Source organism: Vulpes vulpes, chromosome 3 (genome assembly GCF_048418805.1).
Source record: "Vulpes vulpes isolate BD-2025 chromosome 3, VulVul3, whole genome shotgun sequence".
Taxonomy (NCBI): domain Eukaryota; kingdom Metazoa; phylum Chordata; class Mammalia; order Carnivora; family Canidae; genus Vulpes; species Vulpes vulpes.
This window is the reverse complement of record NC_132782.1, coordinates 96,068,962-96,081,745: the sequence shown is the minus strand read 5'-3', so window position 1 is coordinate 96,081,745 and position 12,784 is coordinate 96,068,962. Positions and strand designations below refer to the sequence as shown.

General features: G+C 50.3%; 1 protein-coding gene across 6 annotated transcripts in view; it reads left to right on the top strand.

Moving 5' to 3' along the window:
• Positions 1 to 2,847: 2,847 nt before the first annotated feature.
• Positions 2,848 to 12,784, top strand: part of SLC5A11 (solute carrier family 5 member 11) — a 46,566-nt gene continuing 36,629 nt past the window's right edge. The window contains exons 1-3 of one of the 6 annotated variants that reach the window (XM_072751329.1): positions 2,848 to 3,009; positions 3,233 to 3,435; positions 10,561 to 10,717. In XM_072751329.1, the coding sequence (XP_072607430.1) occupies positions 10,583 to 10,717 (135 nt within the window). In that variant the 5' untranslated portion in view covers positions 2,848 to 3,009; positions 3,233 to 3,435; positions 10,561 to 10,582. Of the gene's footprint in view, positions 3,436 to 10,560; positions 10,718 to 12,784 lie in introns of all 6 variants that reach the window. The other 5 variants (XM_072751331.1, XM_072751330.1, XM_072751328.1 and 2 more) reach the window with 5 other exon arrangements.

The following is a 12,784-nucleotide window of genomic DNA, read 5'->3' as shown; positions in this document are numbered from 1 at the left end:
GGCACTTTGGCAACATTGGGCCTGCATTCTCTCCAGTGGTGGCAGGAAGCTGGGACTTAGCTCCTGGGAGGTAATATTTGGGCAAGGACCACAACCTCCACCTCCAGAGAAGCATGGACTGCTTTTGCACAACTTCTTGTTGGTACATTCTCTCCTGTTTTGTTTTGTTTTGTTTGAGGTATAATTTGCATCCAATCAATCGCACAGATTGCCCCCCCCCCCCAAAGTAAAGTGTCCTATTTATTAGGATGTTTATATACCTCTCTGTTATCTCTGTTATTTAAACTGCACTATTTTTATTTGGTTCTTTTTTCTGTGTGTCACTGATGAATGATTCTGTTGTATTAGTTGTTTTTTTTTTTTTTTTTTTTTTTAATATTCTGAAATATTCTGGGACGCCTGAGTGGCTCAGCCGTTGAGCGTCTGCCTTCGGCTCAGGGCGTGATCCCGGAGTCCCAGGATCGAGTCCCACACTGGGCTCCCTCCACGGAATCGGCTTCTCCCTCTGCCTACGTCTCTGCCTCTCTCTCTTTCTCTCTCTCTGTGTCTCATGAATAAACACATAGAATCTTTAAAAAAAGAATTCTGAAATACTCTGTTATATTTGAATGCAGTTGATACACAATGTTACATTCGTTTCAGGAGCACAACATAGTGATTGGACTGGTTTATATCTTATGCTGTGCTCCCCACACAACCTGAGCACGGTATGTTGACTCTAATCCTCAAATGCTCAGATTGTGATCATTCTGCCCCAGGGGCTAGGTGCCCCAGTGAAAATATAGAGATTTTCGTCACTCAAGGAAGTACTACCTTCCAGTCATTTCCTGACTCTATATTCATCTTTCCTGTTGAACTTCATAGAAAAGGAATGGAAAGGACCTCAACAACCTCCATTTTTAAAAAAAGATTTTATTTATTTATTCATGAGAGACACAGATAGAGAGGCAGAGACACAGGCAGAGGAAGAAGTAGGCTCCCTGTGGGGGTCCAATATGGGACTTGATCCAGAGACTCCAGAATCACGCCCTGAGCCAAAGGCAGACACTCAACCACTGAGCCACTCAGGCATCCAAAAGACTTCCACTTTGACCTCAAACTTTCTAAAAGACTGAGCGGGGAAAGCGTCCTGTGTCCAACCTACTAAATCCAGCCCCTCAAGCAGGAAGGACCACCTAAGCCACCAAGACCCTGCCCGTGATTGACCCTAAGACATGGATGACCTGACCTTCACTGCCCACTTTTATCCCACATTTTTCTTATGTAGACCTGGAAGTGCTTGCAGCACTTTCTCTTAAGCATCTCCTCCTTTGGGCTTTTGTCCAGCGGCCCAGACCTGGTCTGTTCGGGACCCCTGAGCCCCAGCTCCAGAATCATAAGGTGTGTGTTCCTTCATGTCTGGCTCAGCTCCTTTATTATTTTTATTTTTTAAGATTTTATTTATTTATTTGAGAGAAAGAAACAGACAGAGAACACCAGAGCAAGAGGGAGAAGCGGGCTCCACTTCTGAGCAGGGAGCCCCACCCAAGACTTGATCCCATGACCCCACGATCATGACCTGAGCCGAAGGCAGACACGTAACCAACCGAGTCATTCAGGCGCCCCGTTCTTGGCCTGCTGTTTCAGGATTCCTTTTCTTTTGGTGTCTGGGGTTCTTGGTCACACGTCTTTGAAGAGTGAAGGGGTAGACCAGATTAGGAGGGGTGGGCAGCAAAGCGAAGTTGACTGAGCAAGTATCACAAAGCTCCCAAGGATGAGGACGGGGGTACCTGAGAGGGTTACCTTCAGAGTTTCTCAGTCTCCGGCTTTTTAAGAGATTGTGGGCCAGCTTTTTTTATTTTAATTTTTAAATTTTATTTATTTATTTATTGTCAGCTCTTTAATCTGATTCACCCTCCAGGTACCTGTCACCCAACCAGTTCTTTGTCCCCATGCTCATCTGCCTCTCAAGTAGTTGTTCCCATGGAAACACCAACCTTCCACTGTGCTGTTTTGTAGCCTGGAGGATGAAGAGGGCGGTGGCCGCCCCTGACCCTAGGGCATGCCAGCCAGCCTCAGGACACCAGATCAAGCTCTTTGTTGAAATATCCCACTGGCCAGTTGAGCTGGCCTGGGGGCCTGGGTTAGGACACCCAAGGCCATTCCCTTCCTTCCTGTAAAGCTTAGAATAGGATGGGGTCTTTTTCCTTTTAAGGGGAGTTTCCTCTTAGGATGGGGGTGGTGGTGGGTTCCCTTTCCCTGCCTGCCTTTCTTCGCACTCTCTTCCATTACTGCCTTTACCTCTCCTTCCTCCTCGGTGAAAGCCAGATAATCATAGAATCTGCCTTAGAGGGTTGATGGAAAGATCAAGTGAGCAAAATGTGTAAAGAAAGCCCTTGGAACAAAGCCTGGGGCGTCGTCACTACACTGGTCTTTCTGAATTACCCTGCGATGGGGGGGGGGCAGGGGCCCGGGGACAGGGCTGCACACCCAGAGTCCCCCTGGGGCTACTGAGGGAGAGAGGGGGGCTGGAGGTGGGGTCTGTGATGACAGGGTGGCCACACCTCTGCTCTGGCCAGCAGCTGCCCCGTGGCCATGTGGGCCTGGTGTGGCCAGATCTTCAGAATGTTCTATGACAGTGAGAAGTCAGAGTCTCCTTTCAAGTCTCCTGGTTTGTAAATGCTGGTATCTATTTAAAAATGTTTTGGAATGCTCAGAGCATCCAGTGAAAGCCTTCTGCCATCCTGCACTGCTGGTCCTGGTGTCATGGGCCCTCCCGATGTCTCCCCTGGGTTCCAGATGCCTGTCTTTTTGCCCAGCCTTGGTCTGGAGCACACCCGGGAAAAGGGGCTGAACAAAGCGTGGTGTCTCACTGTCCCTGCTGCTGCTGCGGTGGGGCCCAGGCTGCGAATGCCCTCCTGGGATTTTTCCGCTGTCCCCTGCCTCCCCCGCCAGCATCTCTCCTCCCCCCTCCCCCAGCCGGTCCCAAGCCCGCCTGTCCCCAGCGTGGAGGCGGGCCTGGAAGAGTGGGTGAGTGCAGCAGGACAGTGCGGGGCTCCTGCGCTCCCCTACCCCTCCCTGCCATGGGCCCCCCTCCAGGTGAGGCCCTCAGTGGAGGCTGTGTGGGCGGAGCTAAGGGCAGGCCACCCTCCCCACAGAAGCCTGCTCCGAGTTCAAGTTCAAGGGTTCAGGACTGGGCCCAGCCTCTGCTTGGCCCGGGGAGATCATTCTCTTCCTCTGATCCCTGCTGCAGCCCAGCCTGGAATTTGGAGTTTGACCCGCAAGGAGACTCCCAGCTGTAGGCGGTGCAGGAGAGGGCAGCCACCGTCCTCTTAAGCACTGGCCGTGAGAGCAGAGGGGCCCAGGTGTCCCGCTCCTCGCACAGTCCTCCTGCCTCAGAAGCCACGGGCAGCCCCCCCCCGCCCCAGGGCAGGCGAGCCCAGCACCCAGAAGAAGGTAAGATTCCCTACCTGCACCCCGCCCAGCCTAACAGCTATTCTGCAAACTGGGGAGGCTGGTGGGAGGACTGGAGGTGGTGGTGGCTGAGAAGACTCCAGCTGTGAGCCCGGGGTTGGGGTGCTCACATACCGGAGGAGTGGAGTACATTTGGGGGAGTGGGTACAGCCAGTGGCACCAGGTGCAGGTCCCTGTCCTTCCCCTTCCCATGGTCAGAGACTCAGTTCACTGAGCCTCAGATTCTTATCTGTTAAAGGGGAGTGTAAACTTCAGCCCAGGCTACAGGCCTGGCATCTCTCAAGGACCCAAAGTGAAATGCAGGTGGCAATGTCTATGCTTGCTGTCACCGCGGCCAGCTGCTACTTGCCAGGCAAATATGAGTTTTTGTTGGAACGTGCTGCGCACGTGCAGAGGGCGTCACATCCTGGGCCTGGTCTCACTGGATGGTCAGCCCCGAGGACACAGCCACCCTAATTCACAGAGACTGAGAGCCACTAGAAACATGTCCAAGTGTGTACAAGTGTGCAAAGTCGAGCCTCAACCAGCACAACTGGGAGCTTACCCACAATATCCAGTTTTCTGCTAAATGATTCTAGGGAAGCCGATGAGACAGGTGCCCTCCCCAGGTCCTGGGGATAGGACTTTCTGTGGGGTGGGGGTGGGAGGTGGGGTGTGTGTGTGTGTGTGTGTGACAATGTACAAGGGTATATGGCAAAAGCTCTGAAAATTCCGTATTTGTTGCACAGATGTTTGTTGAGTGCCAGCTTTGGGGATACCATGTGAGTAGGACAGACACGGTCCCTGCCTGCAAGGAGCTTATGGCATAGCAGGGATGGCCAGCAGTGAAACATTCATACAAATCAGATGTGTGATTCAACAGTGATGAGAGGTCATGTTTGCTAGGTCGGCAAATCAAGGACTTGATTGCTTTTTAAAAGATTTTATTTATTTATTCATGAGAGGCACAGAGAGAGAGAGAGAGGCAGAGGGAGAAGCAGACTCCCTGTGGGGAGCCCGATACAGGACTTGATCCCAGGACCCTGGGATCATGCCCCGAGCCAAAGGCAGATTCTCAACCACTGAGCCACCCAGGCGTTCCAAGGACTCGATTTAGATTGAGGCTGAGAGGGAGCTCCTCTGGGGCTGTGACGATAGGGTGACATCTGAAGGATGGGTAGGAGCTGGTCAAGCCGAGGCCATAGGGAAGAGCATTCCAGGCAGAGGGAACAGAATGGCAAAGACCCTACCACCAGGAATAGGAAGAGGGCTGGGGTGAGGTGAGGGCGGGCCATCGCAGGGCACATTAGTGGCAGCACGATTCTGCGGTTGACCACACCTGGCCAGAGATCCCTCTGGCTTCCATCTGAGGGGTGGAATGGAAGGAGGGGAGAAGGGAGGTCCTTGTGCTGGTCTAGACGAAGTACGGCTGGCTTGGGTGCAAGCACTGGAAGTAAAGTAGAGGGAAAAATGGGTGGATTTAGCCATGCTTGGGAAGTAGACTGGAATGAATTAGGGAGCATTAGATCCTGGGAGCCGAAAAAGACCCCCTGCTTCGATGGTGTGCTTGCATGCCGTGGCAGCCGCTGGCCGGGCTTGGGCGCAGTGCCCCACACATCACGGGCACTCGAGGACCACTGGGTGGGTGAGTGAGTGATTGAACGCATGACCTAAGGCTCTCTAATGTCTGGTACAGCATCAGGGTGGGCGCAGTGGCTATCGCATGGGGTGGGGCAGGGACTGGGGTTGAACAGCCTGGTCTCCAAATGGGATGTGACCCCCTTGTGATGCCTCCTTGGCATTTGGATGCTCTATTCTTTAGGAAATTATGATAAGCTCATTACCAAAGGTCATCACCCCTGGAGTTCTCCCTGCCAAGGGTCCAGTACCAGGCAATGGTTACCAGCTCAGGGCTTAAAGCCCAGGCTGGACCTGGTTTCAGTCATTTACCAGTGGCGTGACCTTGGGCCCAGGGCCCTCTGCTCTGTTTTCCTCACCTGTTCAATGGGGTTGATCCAAGACCTGACCTTTTGGGGGGCTGTGCATTTAAAATGAGATTCACACATGCAGGTGGTCGGGATCTACTGGACCACAAAGTCCAGGCTCTATTTTTTCTTTTTTAAAGATTTTATTTATTCATTTGAAAGAGAGACAGAGAGAGCACCAGCAGGGGGAGAGGGCAGAGGAAGAAGCAGGCTCCCAGCTGAGCCGAGAGCTCTAAATGGGACTTGATCCCAGGACCTGGAGATCATCACCAGAGCCCAAGGCAGACACTCAACCCTCTGAGCCACCCAGGTGCCCCCCACCCTTTTTTATAACAAGGGCAGAGACAGACTCAAGTATTCTAGACTTAATCGTACTATATAATGAACTCCAGTAATGCTCTTAATAAACCTGCAACAGGTCTGATTACTATCTGCATTTTTTTTTTTTTTTTTTTTTTTTAAGCCCAGCATGGAGTGCAATCCGGGGCTTGAACTCATGACCTCCAGGTCCAGACCTGAGCTTAACCGACCTATCTGCATTTTACAGATGAGAAAACTGACCCTCAGAGTTTCTTGACCTAAGGTCATGAAGCTAGTAAGAAGCAGAGCTGGGGGACACCCAGGTGGCTCAGCAGCTTAGCGCTGCCTTCAGCCCAGGGTGTGATCCCAGAGTCCCGGGATCAAGTCCCCCATCAGGCTCCCTGCATGGAGCCTGCTTCTCCCTCTGCCTGTGTTTCTGCCTCTGTCTCTGTGTCTCTCATGAATAAATAAAATCTTAAAAAAAAAAAAAAAGATGTAGAGCTGGGATTTGAACTGGGCAATGCAGCTCTAATATCTCCACCCTTTGTCAGAGTACATCTCTTTTCCAGAGAGTTTTCATCTATAATTAAAACTTGTAGTAAAATTGTCTTCATCTCTGGTCTATGCAGGGCCCCTCCCCCTCTCCCTGCCTCTTTCTCTCTTCTCTGCCCCCCCACTAATGCGTTTGACATTCCTCAACAGATAGGCCTGCATCGAGCTGTTTAAAATACATCGAGCTATTTCATGTCTTGGAATGTATTTAATATACGCAGATGGGTTTATCCTGTAAGTCTAGTTGTTTTTTTCTTTTGTTATGAAATGTTTCAAGACACACAAAAGTTTTAAAAAATAATGTTCACCCCCATTCTCCTGCACCCCCTCCTGCAGTGGACAGATGCACATGGGGGAGCCAGCTAAGGAACCAGATGCCCCCGCCCCAACTGTGGCCATGTTTCTGGTCTTTTCCTCGCACTGAGGCGTGGCAAATTATGTAACTGGCTCAAAGGAAAAGGGTGAGCAGCGTCCCTGGGTGCTGAGCTTCTTTGTTCTCCAGGCCATTGGTGACCGGGAGGCCAGGGTGTTCTGGCAAACAAAGCCATTGTTACAACGCCGGCTTTGTCCAGACTCCCGTTAACCCTGCCCGCAGTCACAGAGGGTCCCTCGCAGGAGGTGAAGCCGGAGCCCACCCTCAGCGTGGCAGTCCTGGAGCCGGGCAAGAGCACTGTGCAAGGAGCAGTGCAAGGGGCTCTTGTGCACAGTGCTGCGAGGGGCCAGTGGAGGAACCCACCAGAATGGGGACCGTGTCTGTTCACTACTTTGTCCTCTGTGTCTAGCACAGAGCCTGGCACACAGCTGGTGCCTAATGTTTGTCCCATTGAGTCCCCAGGGCCCAGCACAGAGCCTGGCACACAGCTGGTGCCTAATAAATATTTGTGTGTGTGTGTGTGTGTGTGTGTGTGTGTGTGTAAACAGAAGGAAGGAGGGAAGGAGTGAAGGAGGGGGCAGACAGGAAGGAAGGGCAGGAGGAAGGGAGTCAGTAAGGACAGAGCAGCCAGTAGTGGACAATGCGAGCTCCTGCAGCCGAGGACCTGGGTTTGAATCCCACCTCTGGCATTTACTGTGACCTTGAAGCAAGTGGCTAGCACCCACACCGTCTTCACGCCTCCCTTTCCTGCCTGTGGAGGGGACTGGGGACAGCGTCTGCCTCCCAGGGCTGAGCAGACGCAGTCAGAGGGCCGTGGTGGAGTGAGCGCCAGGCCGGGCCCTTCAGCACCGGGGTCCCCTGTTCCTGCCTCCCAGCCCCTGCAGGGCCCCCACCTCCCTGGACCCAGGAAGAGCCTGGAGTCCGTGCCAGCCTGCCCAGGGCCGGGATGAATAAGTTGTTTATGGGCTCCCGCCGCCCTCGCCCTCGGTGCCTGGCAGGCAGAGGCCTGCAAGGGGCAGCTGGGGGAGGGGCTGGCCCGCCCCTCCGCCCACTGCCCCTCCTGTCTCCCTTCCAGACCTGCTGGGTTCTAGAACAAACCACCCTACTCCCCAGTTCAGCATCAATCTCCACCTTGGACTGCGTCCTGAGCTCCTAGCCCTCATCCTTCCCCAAAGCCCCACGATTTGGAAGCAGCAGGTTGAAGTTTAAAAACACAGGCTGTGAAACCATACAGATGTGGGTTCGCGCCCTGGCTTTGGACATGATGCTAAACCTCCCTTCCTTGCCTCACCTGTGATGGACAATAGCACTCCCTACCTAATAGCGATTTCACCCCTGAGATAATTCGAGGGACCGTCTAGGCCTCTCCTTCCCAAGCCCCCAGAATGTGCCTTTCCGTCCTTTATTTTTTTTCAATATTTTAGAGAGCGTGAGTGGGGGAGGGGCAGAGGGAAAGAGAATCTTAAGCAGACCCTGCCCTGAGTGTGGGGCCCGAGCCCATCACTCGGGCTGGATCTCCTGATCCGGAAATCATGATCTGAGATGAAATCTTGAGTCAGACACTCAACTGACCTAGGCACCCAGGTGCCCCTTTATGAGCCTCTGCCCCCACCCTAGAACCGGCAGTCTCCTTCCCATGTTCTTGCATGAAGGCTTTGCAAGTGCGTGGATCAGTGAGGTTAGTTCCAAGCAGATTATTATCCAATTTCATGGAGGATGATGATCATAAAATCTAGACTGAAGGGCATCCCGGCTTCTGCTACTTCCTTCTTCCTGCATTAGGACAGAGTAAGTGAGCTGGGTGTTCCCAGTACCAGCTGTTTCCCCCCCTCTCCTTTCCTCTCTCTTCCTTCCTTCTTCTCCATAAATGCAGTGGATCCCTGGTTGCTGGGGTTCTCCCTTCCCGGGAGGGGGCCACGCCTTGTCCAAGGTCTGAACAGCTGTGACCACCTGGCCTACAGAACAAAGCAAGGTGCAGCCCCTGGGGTTAAGTCCAAAGCTATCCTTGATGTGGGAAGGGAACTTAAGATCCTGGAGCGCCCCCCTGAGGCACCTTCTCCAAGTGAACATCCAGCTGCCTCTTTCAGGACAGTAAGACATCTGGTAGGGAGCTCCTGGTGAGGCTGTTAAAATCCTCCAATGCACAGGATAGCCTTCTCACCCCATAACAAAGAATTATCCTGCCCAAAATGTCAGGGATTTTGAAGTCGAAGAAACCTACTCTAGAAACAAGGATCATCCTGCCCAGGTAATCAGGCTGCTCTGTCTGTGGGCAACTCTGAGCAGAAGCACGAAATTACTCCTTAGTTCTTATTACCCTGTCAACAAATCACCAAGTCCTATTGATTTTTTTTAAGATTATATTTACTTGACTGAGAAAGCATGAAGACAAGGAGGGGGAGTGGCAGAGGAAGAGGGAGAAGCAGGTTCTCTGCTGAGCAGAGAGCCCGGGGTGGGTGGAGCTCGATTCCAGGACTCCAGGATTATGACCTGAGCCGAAGGCAGATGCTTAACTGACTCAACCCCCCCAGGAGCCCCTGATCTATGCTTCTAAGCTTGAATCCTTAACACATCTGCCTCTAAGCCCCTCCTTTATATGGAACATCTTTGTGTTGTTATCTGATGAGTGAATTTCCCAGTATTGGGCTACACATCGTAGAGGTCAGGGAGTCTTTTCATTCCCCAAACCCCAGAGTGGAGTCACACATTAACACAGGAATAAGTCAATGCCCAAATCACTTACGGTCGAAAATCACCCTTGGGAATCTTATTAGTTTCCAATTACCAACAACGCAGCAGCTTGAAACAACACAGGGTTATTATCTTACGGTTCTGGAAGTCAGAAGTTTAAGTGAGTCTCATTGGGCTAACCTCAAGGTGGCAGCAGGGCTGAGTTCCTTTCAGAGGCTCTAGGGTGGAACGCATTAACTTGTTTCCAGCTTCTAGAAGCTGCCTGCATTCCTTGGCTTGCGATCCCTATTTCTTCATCTTCAAAACCAACAACACTGGGCCAAATCCTTCTCTCGCTGTCATCTCTGGTTCTCTCTTCTGATTCTCTCTTCACTTTTAAGGACCCTTGTGGTTGCAACAGGCTCATTCAGATAATCCAGGAAAAATCTGTAAATTTGTTTTCTGGCCATATAACCTAATATATTCACAGGTTCTGGGGATTAGAATGTACACATCCTTGAAGGGAACATTTATCTGCTCACCTTAGAAATCCCTCAAATTGTCCACACAAGTGCAGGACACTGAGAAACAGCTTAGTTAGTGGTTCAAAATATGCATTCTAGAGCAAGATCATTTGCCTTCAAATCCCAGCTCTACCACTTGAGCTGTATTACCTCGGGCAAGTTACTTAAAGTTGCTGTGCCTCAATTTTCCCATCTGTAAAATGGGAATGATGACAGCTCATGAATAGTAAACACTTAGGATGATGCCTGGCATGTCAGAGGCAATATATATATATCAATCACTAAATATGTGGAATTTTATGGACCTATCCAGCATTAGAACAAGATCATGGTGTTTAGCTGATCCATCGACAAAATTGTCAGCTTGACCGTCACCTAGCTCAGAGGTTCCTCAGAAATGGGGAGCAACTCCAGTGTCTTGTTTGACTCACACTCCTGGATGATGAAACCATTTGTACTATTCATGCTGTTTATTCTTAATATTTTGCCAAGTGATGGCTGAATTGCTAAAAATTAGCTGTTGACTTTACTGTATTTGCTGAATGAATGAGTGAACGGATGGACAGACAGATGGGTGGGTGGTTCTGCCTTCCTGGATGACGTGTCCCTACCACACATCCCTCCGTGGGTGTCTTCTCATTTGGGTGCTCCGAGGAGGCAGCCCCAGAGAGTGTGGGCGATGCGCCTCTGGTTCTGCCCCCTGACACATTTGCACTTCCCGCAGGTTGGAGAGTTTGCTCAGGACCATGGAGAGCAGCTCCAGCAGCCCTCAGACCCCCCAGTCAGATCCCCTGGAGGCTTTTCCCCAGAGGAGCCTGGAGCCGGGTGACATCGCCGTGCTGGTTCTGTACTTCATCTTTGTCCTGGCTGTGGGACTCTGGGTAAGTCAGGCCAGGGGAGACACGGGAAGAAACTAACTCAAGCTCATAAAGTAGTCGGAACTTTTTTTTTTTTTTTTAAAGATTTTATTTATTCATGATAGTCACACAGAGAGACAGAGAGAGAGGCAGAGACACAGGCAGAGGGAGAAGCAGGCTCCATGCAGGGAGCCTGACATGGGAGTCGATCCAGGGTCTCCAGGATCGGGCCCCGGGCCAAAGGCAGGCGCCAAACTGCTGCGCCACCCAGGGATCCCAAGTAGTCGGAACTTTACACTTGTAAAAAAGTACTGAGTGTTGACCATGTGTCACGCGCCGTCTTAGGCATTTACATTTATGTTACCCCACGTACTTTGCACAGACATCTACAAAGAAGACACTATCACTGTACCCATTTTACAGGTGAGGAAACTGAGGCTCAGAAATGTAAGGTCCTTATATATTAGTAAGCGGAGCTGGAGTTTGAATCCATATCTTCTTCACTTTGAAGGCCGTGTTCTATTTTCTTTTTTAAAGGAAGGTTTGGGGGGATCCCTGGGTGACGCAGTGGTTTGGCGCTTGCCTTTGGCCCAGGGCGCGATCCTGGAGACCCGGGATCGAATCCCACATCAGGCTCCCGGTGCATGGAGCCTGCTTCTCCCTCTGCCTATGTCTCTGCCTCTCTCTCTCTCTCTGTGACTATCATAAATAAAATAAATAAATAAATAAATAAATAAAGGAAGGTTTGGGGCAGCCCTGGTGGCTCAGTGGTATAGCGCTGCCTTCAGCCCATGTGTGATCCTGGAGACCCAGGATCGAGTCCCACGTCAGGCTCCCTGCATGGAGCCTGCTTCTCCCTCTGCCTGTGTCTCTGCCTCTCTCTCTCTAAATCTCTCTCTCTCTCTGTGTCTCAAATAAATAAATAAATAAATAAATAAATAAATAAAAACTCTTTAAAGGAAGGTTTGGTTTTTGTTTTGGCTTTTTTGTTTTTTAAGGCAATACAGACACATGTCTCAAAAATAAAAGCAACTTAAAATGACATACAGTGAGAGGCACCTGGGTGGCTTGGTGGTTGAGCATCTGCCTTTGGCTCAGGGCGTGATCTTGGGGTCCCAGGATCGAGTCCTGCATCAGACTCCCTGCAGGGAGCCTGCTTCTCCCTCTGCCTATGTCCCTGCCTCTCTCTCTGTGTCTCTCATGAACAATTGAATAAAATCTTAAAAAAAAAGAAAAAAAGAAAAAAGTGACATACAGTGAAAAGTCTCACTACTACCGAACCCTCCACAGGCAACTACTATTGTTAACTTGTTCGTACCTTAGTTTGAGTTTCCTTATAGAAATCCAAGCAAATATTATTATGTGTATTTACCTCTTTCTTAAACAGGAAGTAACTTATTACATATGTTTTTTTACCTTGCTAATTTCCACCTAACATGGTCTCTTGGATATCTTTTTATATCAGTACTAGACGCTTCCTTGTCTTCTTAAAAGTTGCACAAGATTCCATGAGATGATTGTACTCTGATTTATTTAGCCTATCTTTTGCTGAGGGTCATTTGGATTGCTTCCTATCTCTTATTGTTATAAACTATGTTGCAATAAGCAAACCTTGGTACACTCATTATTTGGGATGTATGCAACCATAATGTAGGATAAATGCCTACAATGTATGAGATTGTCAGATGGAAGCATGTATGAATCCATAATCAGGGACACCTGGGTGGCTCAGCAGTTAAGCACCTGCCTTCAGCCCAGGGCGTGATCCTAGAGTCCTGGGATCGGGTCCTACATCTGGCTCCCTGCATGGAGCCTGCTTCTCTTCCCACTGCCTGTGTCTCCGCCTTTCTCTGTATCTCTCATGAATACATAAATAAAATCTTAAAAAACAAAAAGAATCCCTAATCATGGTAGTTTCTGTCAAATTGCCCTCCTTAGGTGTAGCACCAATCTGCACACCCATCATCAATGCATGGGAGAAAGTCGGTTCTATCACATCCTCGCCAACATTGGTTTTGTGTGTTTGTGTGTGTGTGTGTGTGTGTGTGTGTGTGTTTTACCCTTTACTGTTGATCAACTTTTTCATTTTTG